We start from the raw sequence: 16067 nt of genomic DNA on the forward strand, positions 1-16067 counted from the left end.
GTTCCATCACTTGATGTACCAGCTTGTCATTTATTCATCAGTGTGACAGTACTAGGTTGTTACCAGCTTTGGGCAATTAGGAATAAAGCTGTTGTAAACATTCATGTGTAAAGTTTTTGTGTGAGAACTAGCTTTCATTACCATCAGGTGAACACCTAAGGCAGGCTTCCTGGGTTACATGCTGAGTGAATGTTTGTTTCCCTTTAGGAGACAATGAATGTACAAATCTGTTCCTGTCAGACCACGTGCCAGAAAGGCTGGTGATTTTGCATCTTTGCCAGGGAGATGAGCAGCCCTGAGCTTCACCCATGCAGAATGCCAGTCCTCCTTGCAAGATGGCCTCAGTAATCTGTCTTTCTGTTCACCTGGACCTCATAGAGGCAGCCAGGTAGTCTTGATCTGACCCCCACACTCAAATCTTAGGAAGCAGAGTTTGAGGACATGCCTTCTTCCTATACAGGATGACTCCTAGCTCCTGTTGCTCTGTACATTCCTCCTGTGACCAGCTTTAACAGTAGGGGGTCTAAAGCAGTGTGGCCTTTGGAGAGCTGCTTCAAGTTTTATGAGACCCTGCCTCGGGGCAGTAGCTTCCCAGCTGTCTCCTGACTATTGGAGCCACCCTGAGTAGCAGGAAAAAAATCAGCAGCTTAAATGTAAGATAATTATGCTCTAGAATTTAGCATCAGAAGGCTTAGGGAAAAAGCCACCCCTGCAAATGCCCTTGAGAGGGAGCTCCTTGGAGACTACCCCACAGCCCCAAGCCAGGAATGATTGGCCAGCATTGACTTCCCACCTCAGATGCTACTGCTGGTACCCAGAGTGTAAAGAAGGTACTTAGAAAAACTGTGTGGCGTGCCCTCCTGAGAACTGCTACATGAAGGAAGAAAGCTAAGCTGCAGCCAGAGGCTGCATATGGGGAGGAAGAGAATGAAAGGGCTTGCTGCCCCTCCCCGGGAGTTGCCCATCTTCCCAGAGTGTAGGTGCTCCTACATCAGGCTCCACAGTACTTCTCACCAGCTCTCAGAAGCCAATGACATGCTCGTGTGTGCATGTGTGTGTCATATCACTCTCTCTCACACACACACACACACACACATAGACCCAGCACATCCACCAGAGTGAGGGGCTTCCCCCAAGCTCATTTACCTTCCCTAAATCTGTGTTGCTCATTATACTTGATAACTAATAACAGGAAAGATGAGAATGATGGTGGTGATGGTTGTGGTGATGGTAGTGGTGGTGGTGGTGATGGTGATACTTACAGTGGAGATGGTGGTGGCAGTGATGATGGTCATGGTGGTGATGGTGATGGTGGTGGCGGTGCTGATGGTGATGGTGGTGGTAATGATGATGGTGATGGTGGTGGTTGTAATGGTGATGATGATAGTGGTGGTGATGGTGGTGATGGTGGTGGTGATGGTGGTGATGGTCATGGTGGTGATGGTGTTGGTGGTGGTGATGATGGTGATGGTGGTGGTGATGATGGTGGTGATGATGGTCATGGTGGTGGCAGTGATGCAGCAGCACCTACGGAAAGCTCACTGTCCTTCATTTTGCAGTTGTTCTTATACAGCACCTCATCCCATCTTCATTGCAACTCTTTGAAGAAAAGGAGTCTTAGGCCCATCATCACACAGTGGAGACTGACCAGCCTGAGCCCAGCCATGCGCAGAGCATGGAGAAGAAGACTCGCCAGCACATGCCGCTAAGTCACACTGCTGTGCTCTACCAATGAGCAGAGCCATTCCTTTTTAAACTGATATTAAAATACATTCTTGAGCATTTTCTTGAATGCTTCCTCTTTGTTCTCAAGTGCAGCTGGAACAGCAACTGTGTCTCCACCGCCATTATTTGGTTAATTCCTCTCCACAACCGAGATTTCTTGGTGTTTCCATCCTAGAGAGGAGGAAATCTGCTTCACCGTCACCCTCATCCTCTGCCTCCCAGGAGTGCCAGGCCAGGGGCCTTTGTGTGCAGCTCACCTGATGCATAGACAGCTTTTCCTGCTACAAAAGTTAAGCAGAGGTGGAGCATGAAGGCCCCACAGGGCCAGTGTAAAGCAGCCTTACTCTGTCTGTTTCCTTCCTTTATGCCTGCTGGGGGAAGCCATCACTTGCTGAAACCCCCTGAGAGGCCCAACGACTTCTGTCATTTTCATATAATAAAATGTCCCACAGTCACTCTTGATTGTGGAAAACAATGTAATTTGGTGTTGAAGACATGCAGGCCCCTGTAAGAACTCAAGTTTCTCACCTCCCCTTGGGATTTGCTGCTGGGCCACAGGAGGGGTTTTGGGTGGGAAGAGGAAAGGAGGCAGAAAGGTGTTCATAGCTGGGGCTCTGAGCTCTCCTGGCCCCTAGCAAAGGTTGACCTCTCCCTGGGTGCTGCTGTGGGACTTGGGAGTCTATGCCCCACTGCCCTAACCCTCCCTGGACCTGGGAGTTCTCTCTTTTGAAAATCACTGCCCCAATAATTCTGACCACATATAGTTCTGTTTTAGCCTGTTGGCTTAGGGAACAGATCCAAGATCAGAGACCCCCCCACACCCAGCTCTCCCTGGCTACAGGTCTCCTCCTCCAGAGAGGCTGCAGTCAAGCTCTGGGTTTCTGCCAAATTCCCAGAACTGAGGGATCTCTGAAAACGAGCCGGGCTCCTCCTTGCCTGGCTTGGAGCCATGGCTTCCACTTGTGCATCCCCTGGGAATTCCTACCTGCTCAGTGAATTTGGGGAAGCTGAGCCCAGGTCCTTCAGAGCCCCCAGTGTCTGGGGACTGCTTGTGTCCACCTTCTCCGCTCTCTCAGCCCTCAGCTTGGCCCATGTGGTCATCTGCAGCTCACTGCGCTTTGGAGGCTGTCCAGGGGCTTCCGTGGCACAGAGGAGGAGCCTGACACCGAGGTGACAAAGGCCCACCCTCCACAGGCACGTCATCATTCTTGAAATCAATTCCAGTCAGATGAGAATTTGACAGAAAGGCCACTTCACGTGATTCACAAGTCACAGCTTCTGCCACTGGGGGCCTCCACGGCTCCTGCACTGGAAAGTCAGCCCCTAGCTCCCCTATGCAGGGTGCTGGGCTGCAGTCTGCATTGCTGAGGACACTGGCATTTGTTGTTAATGTTCTCTTCGATTCTTCTCTGCTTTTACTTTTATGTCAATTTTATGGAGATCCAATGCTCGCATCAGACATTTCACCCATTGGAAATGGAAGATTTAATGGTTTTTAGTATAGCTCCCACAATTGACCATCAACACATTCAATTTTAGAACATTATGATCATGGCATAAAGGCAGTTCCTTTCATTTATGTGCTAAGATCAGAGTACAGGGATGGCTGGGGCATGGGCGGGGCGGGGAGGCGCACAGCACTGAAGGAGAAAGCGCGCTCCCACCTTCCCACAGGAGCTCAGAGCTCTGCCTGCCAGCTCCTGCTGGAACTGAGACAGGGACATGACCAGGCCACTGCTGGTCACTTGCAGAAGGGATGCTTCTCAGCCCCCGGCGTTTAAGAGGTCATCCCGCCCTTCTCCATTTAAGCCAGAACAGCGCATCCACCCTTACTTGGAAAAGTTTGTCAACCCCTGTTCTGAGGGGTGGGGGGGATCACTACCACACAGCGCACTCCATGTTTTGTACAATGGGCCTCCACTCATCAGGGTCTGAAATGCTGAATGCCCACAATATGGTCTCTCGACCTAAGGTGGTTGGGGAAACGGGGGAGGAGGGCGGGAGGAGGAGGAGGAGGAGGAGGGGTTTACAGATTATGTTAATAACCTTTCAAAGATAACTATAGCTATATAGTTACCTATAAAACGATAATAAATTATTAAGTGCCAATTTCCTGCCACGTGTCGTTCTAACCGTGTACGTGCATTCACTCATTTATTCCTCCAGAGAGCTTGTGCTGGTGAACGGTAAAACACTGCTCCCATCTGACAACGGAGGAAACTGGTCTAGTCACGCAACTTGTCAAGGCCACAGAGTGAAGATACCGCAGAGTCAGGACACGCGGCTCCAGCACCTACCCTCAACATTAAAACAGCTCCAAGCATTTGCCCTTCCACCCAGTCGGGGCCCTAGGCTCCCCCACCGCGCAGCCTGCGGCCTGTCCGCCTGTAGTGAGCCATGCTGCCCGCCAGGGGCCGCTGCTGCCCGCGGTGCTCTCCGCCACGTTGGGTTTCGGCGCAAATCCTGGAACATACCGCAGGTAACAGGGCAGCTAGAATCTCTGTCGCAATGGAGGGCAAAGTGAAGAAGGAGGCATCAGCTCACAGGAACTGATCGGTGCTGGAGAGTGTGCAAAGGTAGCCGGTCAGGGCCGTAGGGAGGACAGGCTCTAGAATCTTGGGCTGAGTTCCAGTCTTCCTTGCTGACTGACTGGGGCCCCAGAACGGAAAGAAATTAAACCAAAACGAGAGCAACCATAAAACAGCTCGTGGCTCACTTTTTTCCAAGCCAGTGTCCTGACTGTGCCCAAGCCACTAAACTTTCTGACCCAGAGCTTCCTTAACTGTTAACGGGTATCTGTCCCTTTGCAGGCAGCTACATGCACCTCGCCTTTCTGCACCCTTGAGCACAGCAGCTGTCACCGCTGCTCAAACAAGGTAACCAGGAGCTCACTTCTGGGGGATCCCAGCTCAGGCTGTCTGCAGACTCGTCAACCTGTCACACTCACCGTGATCCACAGGGGACCTGTGTCCTGCCCAGATGGCAGGAGGGATGCTCCACCCCAAGCCCCACTGGAATGTGCTGGGTGGGGGATCCCCTGGGTTCTTCCAGCATGGGGAACATGGACCCATAGACCAAGCTAACTGGCAAGCGCTTGCACTGCACTTGGAGAATGGGACACCCCACGCTCCCCCAGGAACCACCCTCCACCTTATGGCTCAGATTACCATCTATCGTGGTGAATACTCCTCGGATGTTGTGTAAGACTGTGTGTACATCGGATCCCACTGGTTACATGTGTGTTCAGGTGTCTCCCCTGAGCGAGACTGCCCCCGGCAAGTTCACTCAGGATTCATGAGACTGAATAACAACAGAATGTTAGGGGTTAAAGGGTTTATAACGAGCTTTATTCTCACAGACGTGGGTTGAGTCCTGGATTCACATCTGCCTTTGGGGAGTTCACAATCTGCCTTGGTCTCTGCCTCTGGGCAGAGCACCAGGTGGAGCTCTTTATATTGTAACACCGACAATAATGGCTCAATGCCAATGGGTGGGTAAGCATTAGCCTAGCATTAAGCCAATTACATCATCAAGTAGGTTAGGGTCAGGTGAGGATCCTGGCCATAGGAACTTTCATTTTCTCTACATCAGGTTTCTATATCCTTCCAGACTTTCTATGTGGTAGTGTTTTTGGCAACTGTCACTGCAGATTTGCCTATTTCTCCTTTAAGTTCTACCAGCCTCTGCTGCATGGATTGGGGCTCAGCCTCTGCTTGCATGGACTGAGGCTCAGTTATCTGATGAGCACCCATTTAGTATCTCTGTGTCTTTCTGGGGATTCATCCTCTTGTAACAATAATGTCTCTCCTGGTATCAGATACTTTGCTTTGCTCTAAAGCTTACTTTACCAGACAATAATGCAATGGTTTCTGTTTTAAGTTGGGCAGGGTTAGGGAAGCATGATTATATTACTACATCCTTCTAGCTTACATAAATTTAGCTAGATTTACCCATGACACTGAATTTGAAGTGCTTCCCAAAGGTCATGCACTTGGGTCCTGGTTTTGTTTTGTTTCTGCTCTGCCAGTCTCTGCCTTTTGATTGCTGCAGTTCAAATGTTTCCCTTTAAGGTCATTACTGGTAAGCTAAAGTCTGCCACATTATTATTTGTTATCTGTTTGTTTCACCTGGTCTTTGTCTTTCTGTTTGTTTTCTTGCCTTCAACTCACTTACTGTTTTAGATTCAGCCCTGATGTTTTAGCTGTTTGTGCAGCTTCTGCAGGTGGCTGCCCTGAACAGCTACAATATAAATATGCCTGCAGGTGTCAATATCCCCCACCAGCCCAGGTCCCTTCAGCTTCCTCCCTTGAAATATTAGGGTCTTATGTATCAGATGAGTCATAAGTTTTGTTTCAATTGTCAGTCATATTGATGCATAAACTGAGAGGAAAAGCAGACTCACCACCCTTGCGCATTTTCCTCCCTGATGTTCTGCTTTTCTTTTATCATTTCCTTTCTGCTTGCAATTCCTCCTCCAGCCAGTCCTTAAGGGCAGGCCTGCCGACAACTGACGGTGTTCATCCCCTTCACCTGAATGTCATCCTTTTCCCGTCATGCCTGAAGGACAGTGTCATTGAATATTGAATGCACAGTTAATATTTTTTTCTTTCAACTTTGGAAAATGTATTAATTTCCTTCTGGTCTCCAATATGATAAGTCCACCATCATTTAAATTGGTGTGCCTCTATTTGTGATCTTGTACTTCCCTGTGACTGCTTTTAAGATTGTTTCTTGTGTGTATGTGTTTATATGTGTGTATTTTGTGAAATTTATTTATTTTTTATTGGGTTACAAACAATGAAAAGCACAAATCTTAGTGTACAGCTTGATGAATCTTGACCTGTGTATGTACAGTTATCTAAGCGTTGCCCAGATCAAGATGCAAAACATTCTAATTTTTTCATCTTCACCTATTTCACCCATCCTCCCACTCCTTCTCCTGTGGGAACTACCAATCTGTTCTCTGTGTTTATGAGCCTATTTTTATTTTGTTTGCTCATTTGTTTTATTTTTTAGATTCCACATATAAATGAAATCATATGGTATTTGTTTCTTTCTGACTTACTTAACTTAGCATAATACCCTCTAGGTCAATCCATGTTAACTGCAAATGGCAACATTTCATTTTTTTAATGGCTGAATAACATTCCACTGTATATATGTACCACATCTTCTTTATCCATTCATTTATCGATGGACACTTACATTGCTTCCTGTGGATAAAATGAAGATTCCTGTGGCCCTGATCCTCAACTGGCCCTGGTTGGCTAACTCACTACACATGTGTGGGCAATACATTGTTATTGACTCTATCTAAAGAGCTCCACCCAGTGCTCTGGGCGACAAGGTGGCAAGGCTGCAAGGCTACAGGAGAGCAGAGCAGAGGCTGGAGTTGGGGCAGTGCCAAGGACAGAGACTGGGACAGAGGCTGTGCAGGCAGAGAGGCCCAGAGGCAGAGACCAGCTTGCTGCATGTAGATTCGCTCTGAGTGAAGGGGATTTTAGTGACTGACTTGCCACCGTGGAAATAAAGTTGGGTATAACCCTTTCACTCCAAGAATGTTCTACTGTCATTTCTTTGGTCACATTGAATCCATGGTGAACTTGCCCAGGGCTGAAACCCATTGGCAAGACACTTCCATATCTTGGCTATTGTAAATGATGCTGCAATAAACATAGGGGTGCATATCTTTTCAAATGAGTGATTTTACTTTCTTTTGGTAAATTCCCAGAGGTGGAGTTACTGGGTAGTATGGTATTTCTATTTTTGATTTTTTTGAGGAACCTCCATACTGCTTTCCACAGTGGGTATACCAATTTACAGTCCCACCAAGGATAGGAGGGCTCCCTTTTCTCTACATCCTAACACTTGTTATTTCTTGTCTTTTGCATAGTGGCCATTCTGACTAGTGTGAACTAATATCTCACTGTGGTTTTGATTTGCATTTCCCTGATGATGAATGATTTGGTATATCTTTTTATGAGTCTGTTGGCCATCTGTATTTCTTATTTGGAAAAATGTCTATTCAGGTCCTCTGCCCATTTTTTAATCAGATTATTTGGGGGTTTTTTTGGTGTTGAGTAGGGTAAGTTCTTTATATATTTTGGATATTAAACTGTTATAGGATATGTCATTTACAAATATATTCTCCCATACCATAGGTTGCCTTTTCATTTTGTTGATGGTTTCCTCTGCTATGCAGAAGCTTTTTAGTTTGATGTAGTCCCACTTATACGTTTTTGCTTTTGTTTCCCTTGTCTGGGTAGCATCCAGAAAAAAATGACTAATGTTAATGTTCAGGAGTTTACTGTTTTCTTCGAGGAGTTTTATAGTTTCAGGTCTTATACATAGGTCTTTAATCCATTTTGGGCTTATTTTTGTGTTGTGTATGACAGTGATGCACTTTCATTCTCTTGCACGCAGCTGTCCAGTTTTCTCTACACCATTTATTGAAGTTTTCCCCTTTGTACATTGTTGCCTCCCTTGTTATTTATTAATTGACCAGATAGGTGTGGGATTACTTCTGGGCTCTGTTCTGTTCCATTGGTCTATGTATCTGCTCTGTGTCAAGATTGGTTCGCGGTCTTTAGTTGTAAGTTTAGGATGGTATGTCTGGCATGGATTTCTGTTGCTGCTTCTCCTGTATGGGGCTCGCTTAGCTTCTTATCCATGTCTTTTGCTGAATTGGGTTTTTATTGATTTTTTTTTAACTACACCTTACACCCTCTATCCTCTCCTGCTGGGACTCAATGATACAAATGTCTTGTCATTGTCCCCTAGGCCCTTGAGGCTGATCACTTTTTAAAGTCTGTTTTGTCTCTGTTGTTCAGATTGGAGGCTCTGTGGCCTGGTCCTCACATCCATTGACTCTCCTCTGCCATCACCACTGTAGTACTGAGCATCCTTATAGGTGGTTTCTGTTAATACTTTTCAGTTCTGTGATTTCTATTTGTTTCTTTTTCATAACTTCTTTACTACAGTGTTCTTTTTTCACTTGGCTGAAGAGAGCTTTTATTTGCTCACTGAAGCATTACTATAAGGGCAGCTTTAAATCCTTGCTAAATAATTCAGATAATTAGAAATTAGACAATCTGATTCATCCTGATGTTGGCATTTGGTGGTGGACTGTCTTCTCATTTATGTTGTGAATTTCTTGGTTCTTGGCATGACACATAATTTTCTAATGTATCCCAGGCATTGTGGCTATATTAGGAGATTTGGGGCTGCCCTGTTGAGGTACAGCCTCAAGTCCTGGTCTGCTGTGGGCTGTGCTCCCACAGAAGCTGCAGTGCTCAGTCTGTGCTGTGTAGGTCTGCATGGTTTGCCTGGACCTGTGGGGCTCCCGTGCCCCTGATGTTTCTCCCTTGGGATACAAGGTGTCTCAGTGTGGCAGGGGCTTCAGGCCCACAACTCAGATGAGGCTTCCCTGGCCTAGGGTTTGCTGTGGACACTGTGTGGGTGGGGCAGGACCCCTGCTGGGTGCCCGCAACACCCCAGTGTCTGTGGGAGGGAGAAGCCCCAGATCTGCAGGACAAAGAGGCTTCCTGGGCCAGGTCAGCTGTGGTGGCAAACCCCCTTTGCAGGCACACTCCCATAGGCAATGGTCTTTTGGGGAGCCCACCCCCAACCCACTCTTTCCCCAGCCAAGGCCTGGCACTATAGCTTCTTACCCATCAGGAACTTAAGGCCATTTGCTCTTGGACCTCTTTTCTTGTTACCAATTCAGCAGGCCTGGTGTCCAAATGTGTCCAGATACAGCCAACCCCCATGTCATGGAATGTCCCATCCTTGTAGAGCCCCTGGCCCAAGGCCATCTGGAAGCTCCAATCCAACTTTGAGTCTGGCTCTGACACCCCTGCTCTGTGAAATGTAATCCCCACAAGGCTGTGGGGCTGCTCATTCACCCCCAGTGACCATATACAAACCCTTAGGAGACAAAAAGCCATGAAGGAGGATCAGACATGAGGTCCCCCAGTGAGCAGGTCCTACTGACCCTGTCATCAGTGACTATCCACCGTTATCCCCTGCTGTGACACTGGTCAGGGGTCCGGGGCCCCTGGGAACCTCTTGTTGAATAAGACCTGACTCACCTCCATCTAGTCTCCCTTGAGCTCTGGGCTCCAATGCTGGGTCCTTTCCAAGTCCACCTTGTAATGCTCAGTGTAAAGTGGAACATGCACTTCACCAAAGTGTAGTGCTTTAGCCTGGGCAGGCCTGCAAGGGCTGCTCAATTAAACCTTCGCTCTCTGTCCATGACTGAGATGCATCCAGCTTCTTTTTCTTCCCTGACCTAGAGCTTAAGTGGTTATGGGGGATCAGCTGCATGGACAGCCACACCTCAGCCATTAGCCTCATGACAGGGACCATGCCTGTGCCATAGCCTGCAGTGGAGAGGAAGGTAGGGCCTGGCACAGCCCAGTGACCATGCCCCGTTGGGGCCAGGTGAGACAAATGCTCTGGGCATTAGGATACAGAAAGAGCTAGAGCAGCAGGGTCCTCTGTCCCTAGCTCAGGAGGGCTGTCAGCCAGGGAAGGGGCCCAGACCCAGGGGGCAGAACCCCACTAGCCCAGAGAGCCAGGATGGTGGCACTGGGCCTGCCTCTAGCATCTGTTGAAGAAATAGGTGAACCCACCGGACTTTTAATTTTCAGGTTCAGCTTCCAACTCAGCAGATATCTGCTAAGTTCCATCAGGGCTGTGCATCAAAAATGCATTGTACCTATGAACAACACTGCATGTTCTAATTTAATTCTTAAAAGCTTCGAATATAATTTTAAGGTCTCTAAGCATAATTCCTGAATGCAAAACATACGTGAATTTATAACTGAATTCACTGATCCATAAACACTCCCCTCCCAAATAAACACACATACACACATGCCCAAACATGCACTCACATACATATACACACACATACACATACATATGCACGTGCACACATGCACACACAGACACACACCCTTTGGGACAGTTTCATCCAACACAACTAACAAATGCCTGCTTCACTGAGGTTTACCAAGTTTATAATTTTATTATACTCTGAATAGAGATGATATTTAAAGAGCAGAGAAAATGACTATACAAAGGATTTATAGAACACTCATTTACATACTGGATATATTCTTTACAATATAAGAAAAGTAAAAATACCCACTAATAGGTAAGGCAAATAAGGAGGCATGATGAGGTCCTTCTGCAAAGACACTCATGAGACCCTTAAATGCAGTGTGACTTAACATGGTTATAGGCTAACACTGGATGAATAAGCATATGGTTAATTAGTGGATTAATAGGACCCTGGCTATGACACTCGTTAACTCCCCTGAAAGTACCTGTGGGCCTGCTGGTGCCCTGGGGGCCAGATGCCCCAGGGCCCACGCTGGTGGTGAGAGGTGGGGGTGCTCACAGCAATCTGAGCACTAGGTTCCTGGACTCCTTTTGTTCTATGTAATGAACATGTAACACATGAAGAAACCTGTCGTACCAGATTATCAGAAACCAGAGGATTGGCTTCCTTTGGTTCCTTAGAGGAGCAAATTTCCCAATGCCCTTGACTGCAGGGCCTAAAAGCCACAGCTGGCCAGCCAGTTTAAAAGCAAAAGTGTGTACCTTCTTGAATGCTCTAGACAAGGATTGCACAAGAATGCTCTAGACAAGTCTCTGCAATGCTGGCAGCTTGTGCTTCTCAATCCTGCGCCTGTCTCTTGCTCTTTTTTCTAAATATACCCTCTCTTCCTTTGTCAGGAGGATAAGGGACCTGGCCTGCAGTCTTTGAATCAAACTGGGTATTGGGGTCAGCACAAAGCTCAGTTCTCCTTGGCCACATTCCTACAGTGAATGGAAAACTGAAATGCTAGGCGGCCCTGCCAAGGGCCAAGACAGCAGGGCCTGTGGGAGATGACGGCACATTCTCTTCAACAGCCATGCCAGCATACATCAGGGAAGAAGGTCCGTGAAGACCAAGGCAAACATTTGGCACAGAAATGAGGCACTTGCGTTTGGTGCATCAATAGGAGCTACCAGGCACCTGTCCGCCTGCTTTTACACAAGTGTTCAATGCCCACTGCAGTTTGGCTAATTCCAACCCTGCTTGTGACCCACTTAAAACAGGGAATTCACAGAGCACATTTCCAACTGCCAGCATGGGACCATCACTGGGGATTCCCAGGTGATCTAAGAGCTGGTGCTTGGTTTTTAGTAGCCAAGCAGAAGAGGCGGCTCATGGTGATGGAGACCTGGGAGCGTCCTGGTTATCTGAAGCAGACCAGGACTTTGATACGGCCTTGCCCAGTTTCATCTCCCACTATGGGGGACATGCAGGATCCTCAGCTTCCCGCAAACCAGAGCCTCCAACCAGACCATAGCCTTGCAATATTCACATTGGCACAGAGCAAACCTGGTTAGGTCACTAGGTGATGCAGGAAAGCGGCCCTCAAGAGCAGCCTGTAAGTGAGACTTCTGAGAAATCTCCTCTTCCTCCCTGTGCTCAGGATGCCAGAAAGATACAGGATCCCAGTGGGAGCCAACAGGCGTGGACAAGAGAGATGAGAGCTCACAAAGGTCAGAGGTTGTCTGGGCAATCTCTCCCAGGCCCAATGGGACCAAGGGCAGTGAGGCAGGGGTGGCCCAGAACATGCCCACATTTTGCCTTGGGTGCATCCAACACAGGGCCAATGCCCCTCCTTAGTCCCGGCCTGGCAGGTGCAGTACTGGACAGCAGGCCAGGATACAACAGCAAACTACAGTGATCATAAATAACTGGACTCAAAGAACATACACATTTTTTCTTCCACCTTCTGCCTCCTCCTCTCACTCACCACTCAGACCCGGTGTGAGTGGGAGGCTGGGGTTGTCTGGCATCTGGTCACCCTCCCGAGCGACCTCCCTTGTCCTCCCGCCCATCAGGCCATCCTGTGTTCCTGAAGGACCTGACCTGCACGAGCCTCTGTCACATGTGTGCCCTGCTCACACTGGTCAGCATCTTCACTGTGGGAGCATGAAGGCTCCCTAGGGTGTTGGCTGGACAGGAGCCCCTCCGGAGGCACAGCCAGCTACTCACGACCACCACAGAGTGGGCTAGGTGCACCCCTCCTGCTAATGCTGGCGTGCAGGGTCACAGGGAGCCCACGCTTCCTTGCACAGTCCTGTCCAGTGAGGGGCCTGGAAAAAACACTTGGCTCCAGAAGCATATGGGTGAGCGGTTCCTTTAGGGAAGGCCAGGGGATGGTGGGCTTGTTTGTTCTTGTTTTGGTAAAGCTGGAGGAGCCCCCTTCCCTCCTGGGCTTGGAATGTCAGGGTCACAGTCTGCTACCCAGGAGGCCGCCTCTGACCCTCTGGTATCTCGGGTCTGTGAGGGCTCAGATTTTCTTAGGGGAGCCGATCATGACCTTTGACACAAAGTTGACAATGGCGCTGGCAGGCTGCTCAGGGTCGTGCTCTGCAAACAGGTGGCACATGTTGTCTGTGGCACTGCCCTGCTTCCGGGCAACAAATCCAAAGATTCTGCAAAAGGGAAGCCGAGGTCAGATCACCAGGGTCCCAAGGCTCAAGCGTGGTGTAAACCCCTCCCACCTCCTACACCACCTCTCCCTGCCACTTACCCCCAGTCAACCAGGGCCAAGGCCCCTGAGGACACCTGTCACATCTCTCCCCCATCACAACACCCACCAGGTGAGCAATTGGAGGGTGAGAGCAGGTGAGTGCCAGCTCCAGCCCTGGGTCTGGGATCTGAGCCAAAGCCGCTTCTCCAAGTGTGGCCAGAATCCTCCAGACATGGGTCAGGATAGGCTCCTGAGCCCCGTTCAGGCACATGGACTGGATTCTCCACGGGGCCCGGGGTGAGCACCTTGCTCTCTCCTCATGCAGTCGGATCACACAGGAGCACAGAACCCATGTGGGTACTGACCACCCAGCTGTGGTTGCCGGGGGGATAGGGGACAGGAAACTGTACACCTGCCTGGGTGTCGAGATCCCACCCACAGGACCAGGGTGGTCTTCCTGGGCCTCGTATACTGCGTCACAGACTGTGCTGTTGAGGGGACTGTTAAAAGGGCGGTGCATCTGATCATTGTTCCTAGAAGAACTGAAGCCATTATCTGAATAGGCTTTCGTGAGCCCTAAATTTGAATAACTACCACTGTCTGAATCAAATCCCCAGTAGTCTGTCTTCTCCTTCTTAGAAAATTAGGGATTTTTGTCTTAAGTTTATCGGTCTCCACACCATAGGAGGGACTGGCTCAAGAACCAGCTGGGGGAGCTGCCAGCCTTGCATGTGGGGCCACAGGGGGTCTGGGTGCCACCTGGGGCTCGGGGAGGCATCTGAGGACTTTGTCAGATCCCGAGACAAAGAGGAATATGCAGTAAGGCTGGAGGAAAGCATCCCTGGGGTGGACACCCTTGGTAATCAAATTTGGGTTATGTAGAGGTCAGGGGGCATGCAGACAGCTCTGGGGTTCAGGAAGCCCTGCAACCCTGGCCCTCACTGGCCTGTGGCAGAATGAGGCAAGCTGAGAACCCCGCCCCCTCTGCATCACTGCACTTAGCAACCACATCCTGCATGCCCCTCCTGCGGGGACCTCCCCTCATCTGGCCCAGCCTCAGTGCCAGCCTGCACCGCACCTGGATGCCTGGGAGGCTGTGCACTCCACTACACGCTGTTTCTACCACAGAGTGCGGATTGGATGGACATACTGCTTGTTCAGGGAAGAGCAAGCAGGCCAGCCCTCTGTGGGCCCTTTCTACATCAGGATGCTGTCATTATTGTTTAAAACAAAACCCAAACTTACTGGTGTTCCTTAGCAACCCCTTACGAGGGGCCCTTTTGGGAAATCTGGAACAGAATACAACTTCAGATTGACCAGGGCATGGGAGAGGTCTTGGCAACTTACCTTGAGCAAGGGCCATCTGTGATCCACCTTGAAATGAAGGAAACAAGAGGAGAGCTACATCAATTTCCTTATTAACTCAAAGGTCAGAGGATTAACGGGCTTCACACAAACACGGATTTCTTACTTCCTGTCTTGTGGGTCCAATGCGCAGAAAATGACGCTGCTCACGGGGTAGTGCCTCCGGAAGAAGAGCCTGTGGACATGGGGGAGGGGCATGGTCCCGTCACTGGGTCAGGCTGACAATGGTGCGTGGGCAGGTGCCCCTGAGCAGCTTCAGGGACAGAAACCTATTTTGTGCTTTTACTTGTCATTTGGACAGAAAAGCAGAGAGGTTCTTGGGAGAGCTGACAGCCAGCAAGTAGCACTGTGCAGGGGGAAGCCTGGAATTGCCAGCGGGGAACCCTGACAGGCTATGGGACAGCCTGATCCAGCCTTCCTGGCGGCATCTCAGGAAACCTCCAACAGCGTCCCACCTCACTCTCCTCACCTGTGCAGAGGGCATGTGGGCCAGCCTGCCACTTTCGAGGACAGGAGCCCAAATAAGACGCAGTAACAGACTAGAGGGTACACTGCAAATTAAGGGCAGTCCACTGGAATGTGCTAAGGCTAGGGCCGCACCATTACAGGCGGAACTACCAGAGGACCCTTCTGTCCTCTGTGCTGACTCACATCACCTTTGTTTCACCTGCCAGCCCCACCTGCTCCCCTGAGATGGCTGCCCCAGGTCTACCTGGTCACTAGGCCCCAGGCCCTGCGTCCAGCAGGACCAGTTCCTCCTCCTCCTGGGGAGGTGGCATTCCCGGATGCTGGTGGCCTTGCTCCTGGTACAGGGAGAGAGCTCATCAGGAGGAGACCGGGACAGAGGTCAGTGTACAGGCAGGGCACAGGCCGAGGCTGGATATCTCTCAGGGTGGACCCCAAGGCTGGCAGCCCCCGTCCCACTGCCTGGATTGCAGGTGTCACTAAGGATGCTGCCCCCCATCATCAGCACAGCCAGGCCACACTCAAATACTGCCTCTCTCCATAGGGAAGAGGCTGAATGCCACAGACCCTGCTCACCCCGGGGTTTATAAGGACCCAGGGAGACTAGAGCACAGAAAAAGCACATGGCAGGCTGAGTCTTTAGAGGGGCTGCAAGGAGATGAGATGCCTCTGGCCCTGACTGTCTACTCTCCAAGGTGCTGGGCTCTTGCTAGCCACTAAATCCTGACACCCTTAGTTGGCCCGGTCTGAAAAGTGGGGAAACCAAGTGCCAGTGCCATGGCCACCTGCTGGTAAGGCTGGTAGGTGGTGGGGACCACATGGGCACCCCTCTCCTTTGTGGACCAAGGTTGGTTCTGCTTCAGGGAACTTCCCACGCTTGGGTCTGGCCTGGAGCAGGCAGGAAGGGTGGGCCGGGAGCTGCTCTGGGAAGAGCTTCCTGGTTGCTGGGCGAGGCCTGGGCACTGCCCCGTC

The 16067-nt window shown here is 49.9% G+C and overlaps 1 protein-coding gene across 1 annotated transcript in view; it reads right to left on the reverse strand.

The window, feature by feature from the left end:
* Positions 1-10731: 10731 nt before the first annotated feature.
* TNS3 (tensin 3) overlaps positions 10732-16067 on the reverse strand; it is a 190561-nt gene continuing 185225 nt past the window's right edge. Inside the window, exons 30-32 of the mRNA XM_073240005.1 lie at positions 14737-14805; positions 14613-14639; positions 10732-13227 (exon numbers count right to left, since the gene is read on the reverse strand). Coding sequence (XP_073096106.1) covers positions 13083-13227; positions 14613-14639; positions 14737-14805 — 241 coding nt within the window. The 3' untranslated portion in view covers positions 10732-13082. The remainder of the gene's footprint in view (positions 13228-14612; positions 14640-14736; positions 14806-16067) is intronic.

The sequence above is a fragment of the Manis javanica genome, chromosome 6, assembly GCF_040802235.1.
Source record: "Manis javanica isolate MJ-LG chromosome 6, MJ_LKY, whole genome shotgun sequence".
NCBI lineage: Eukaryota > Metazoa > Chordata > Mammalia > Pholidota > Manidae > Manis > Manis javanica.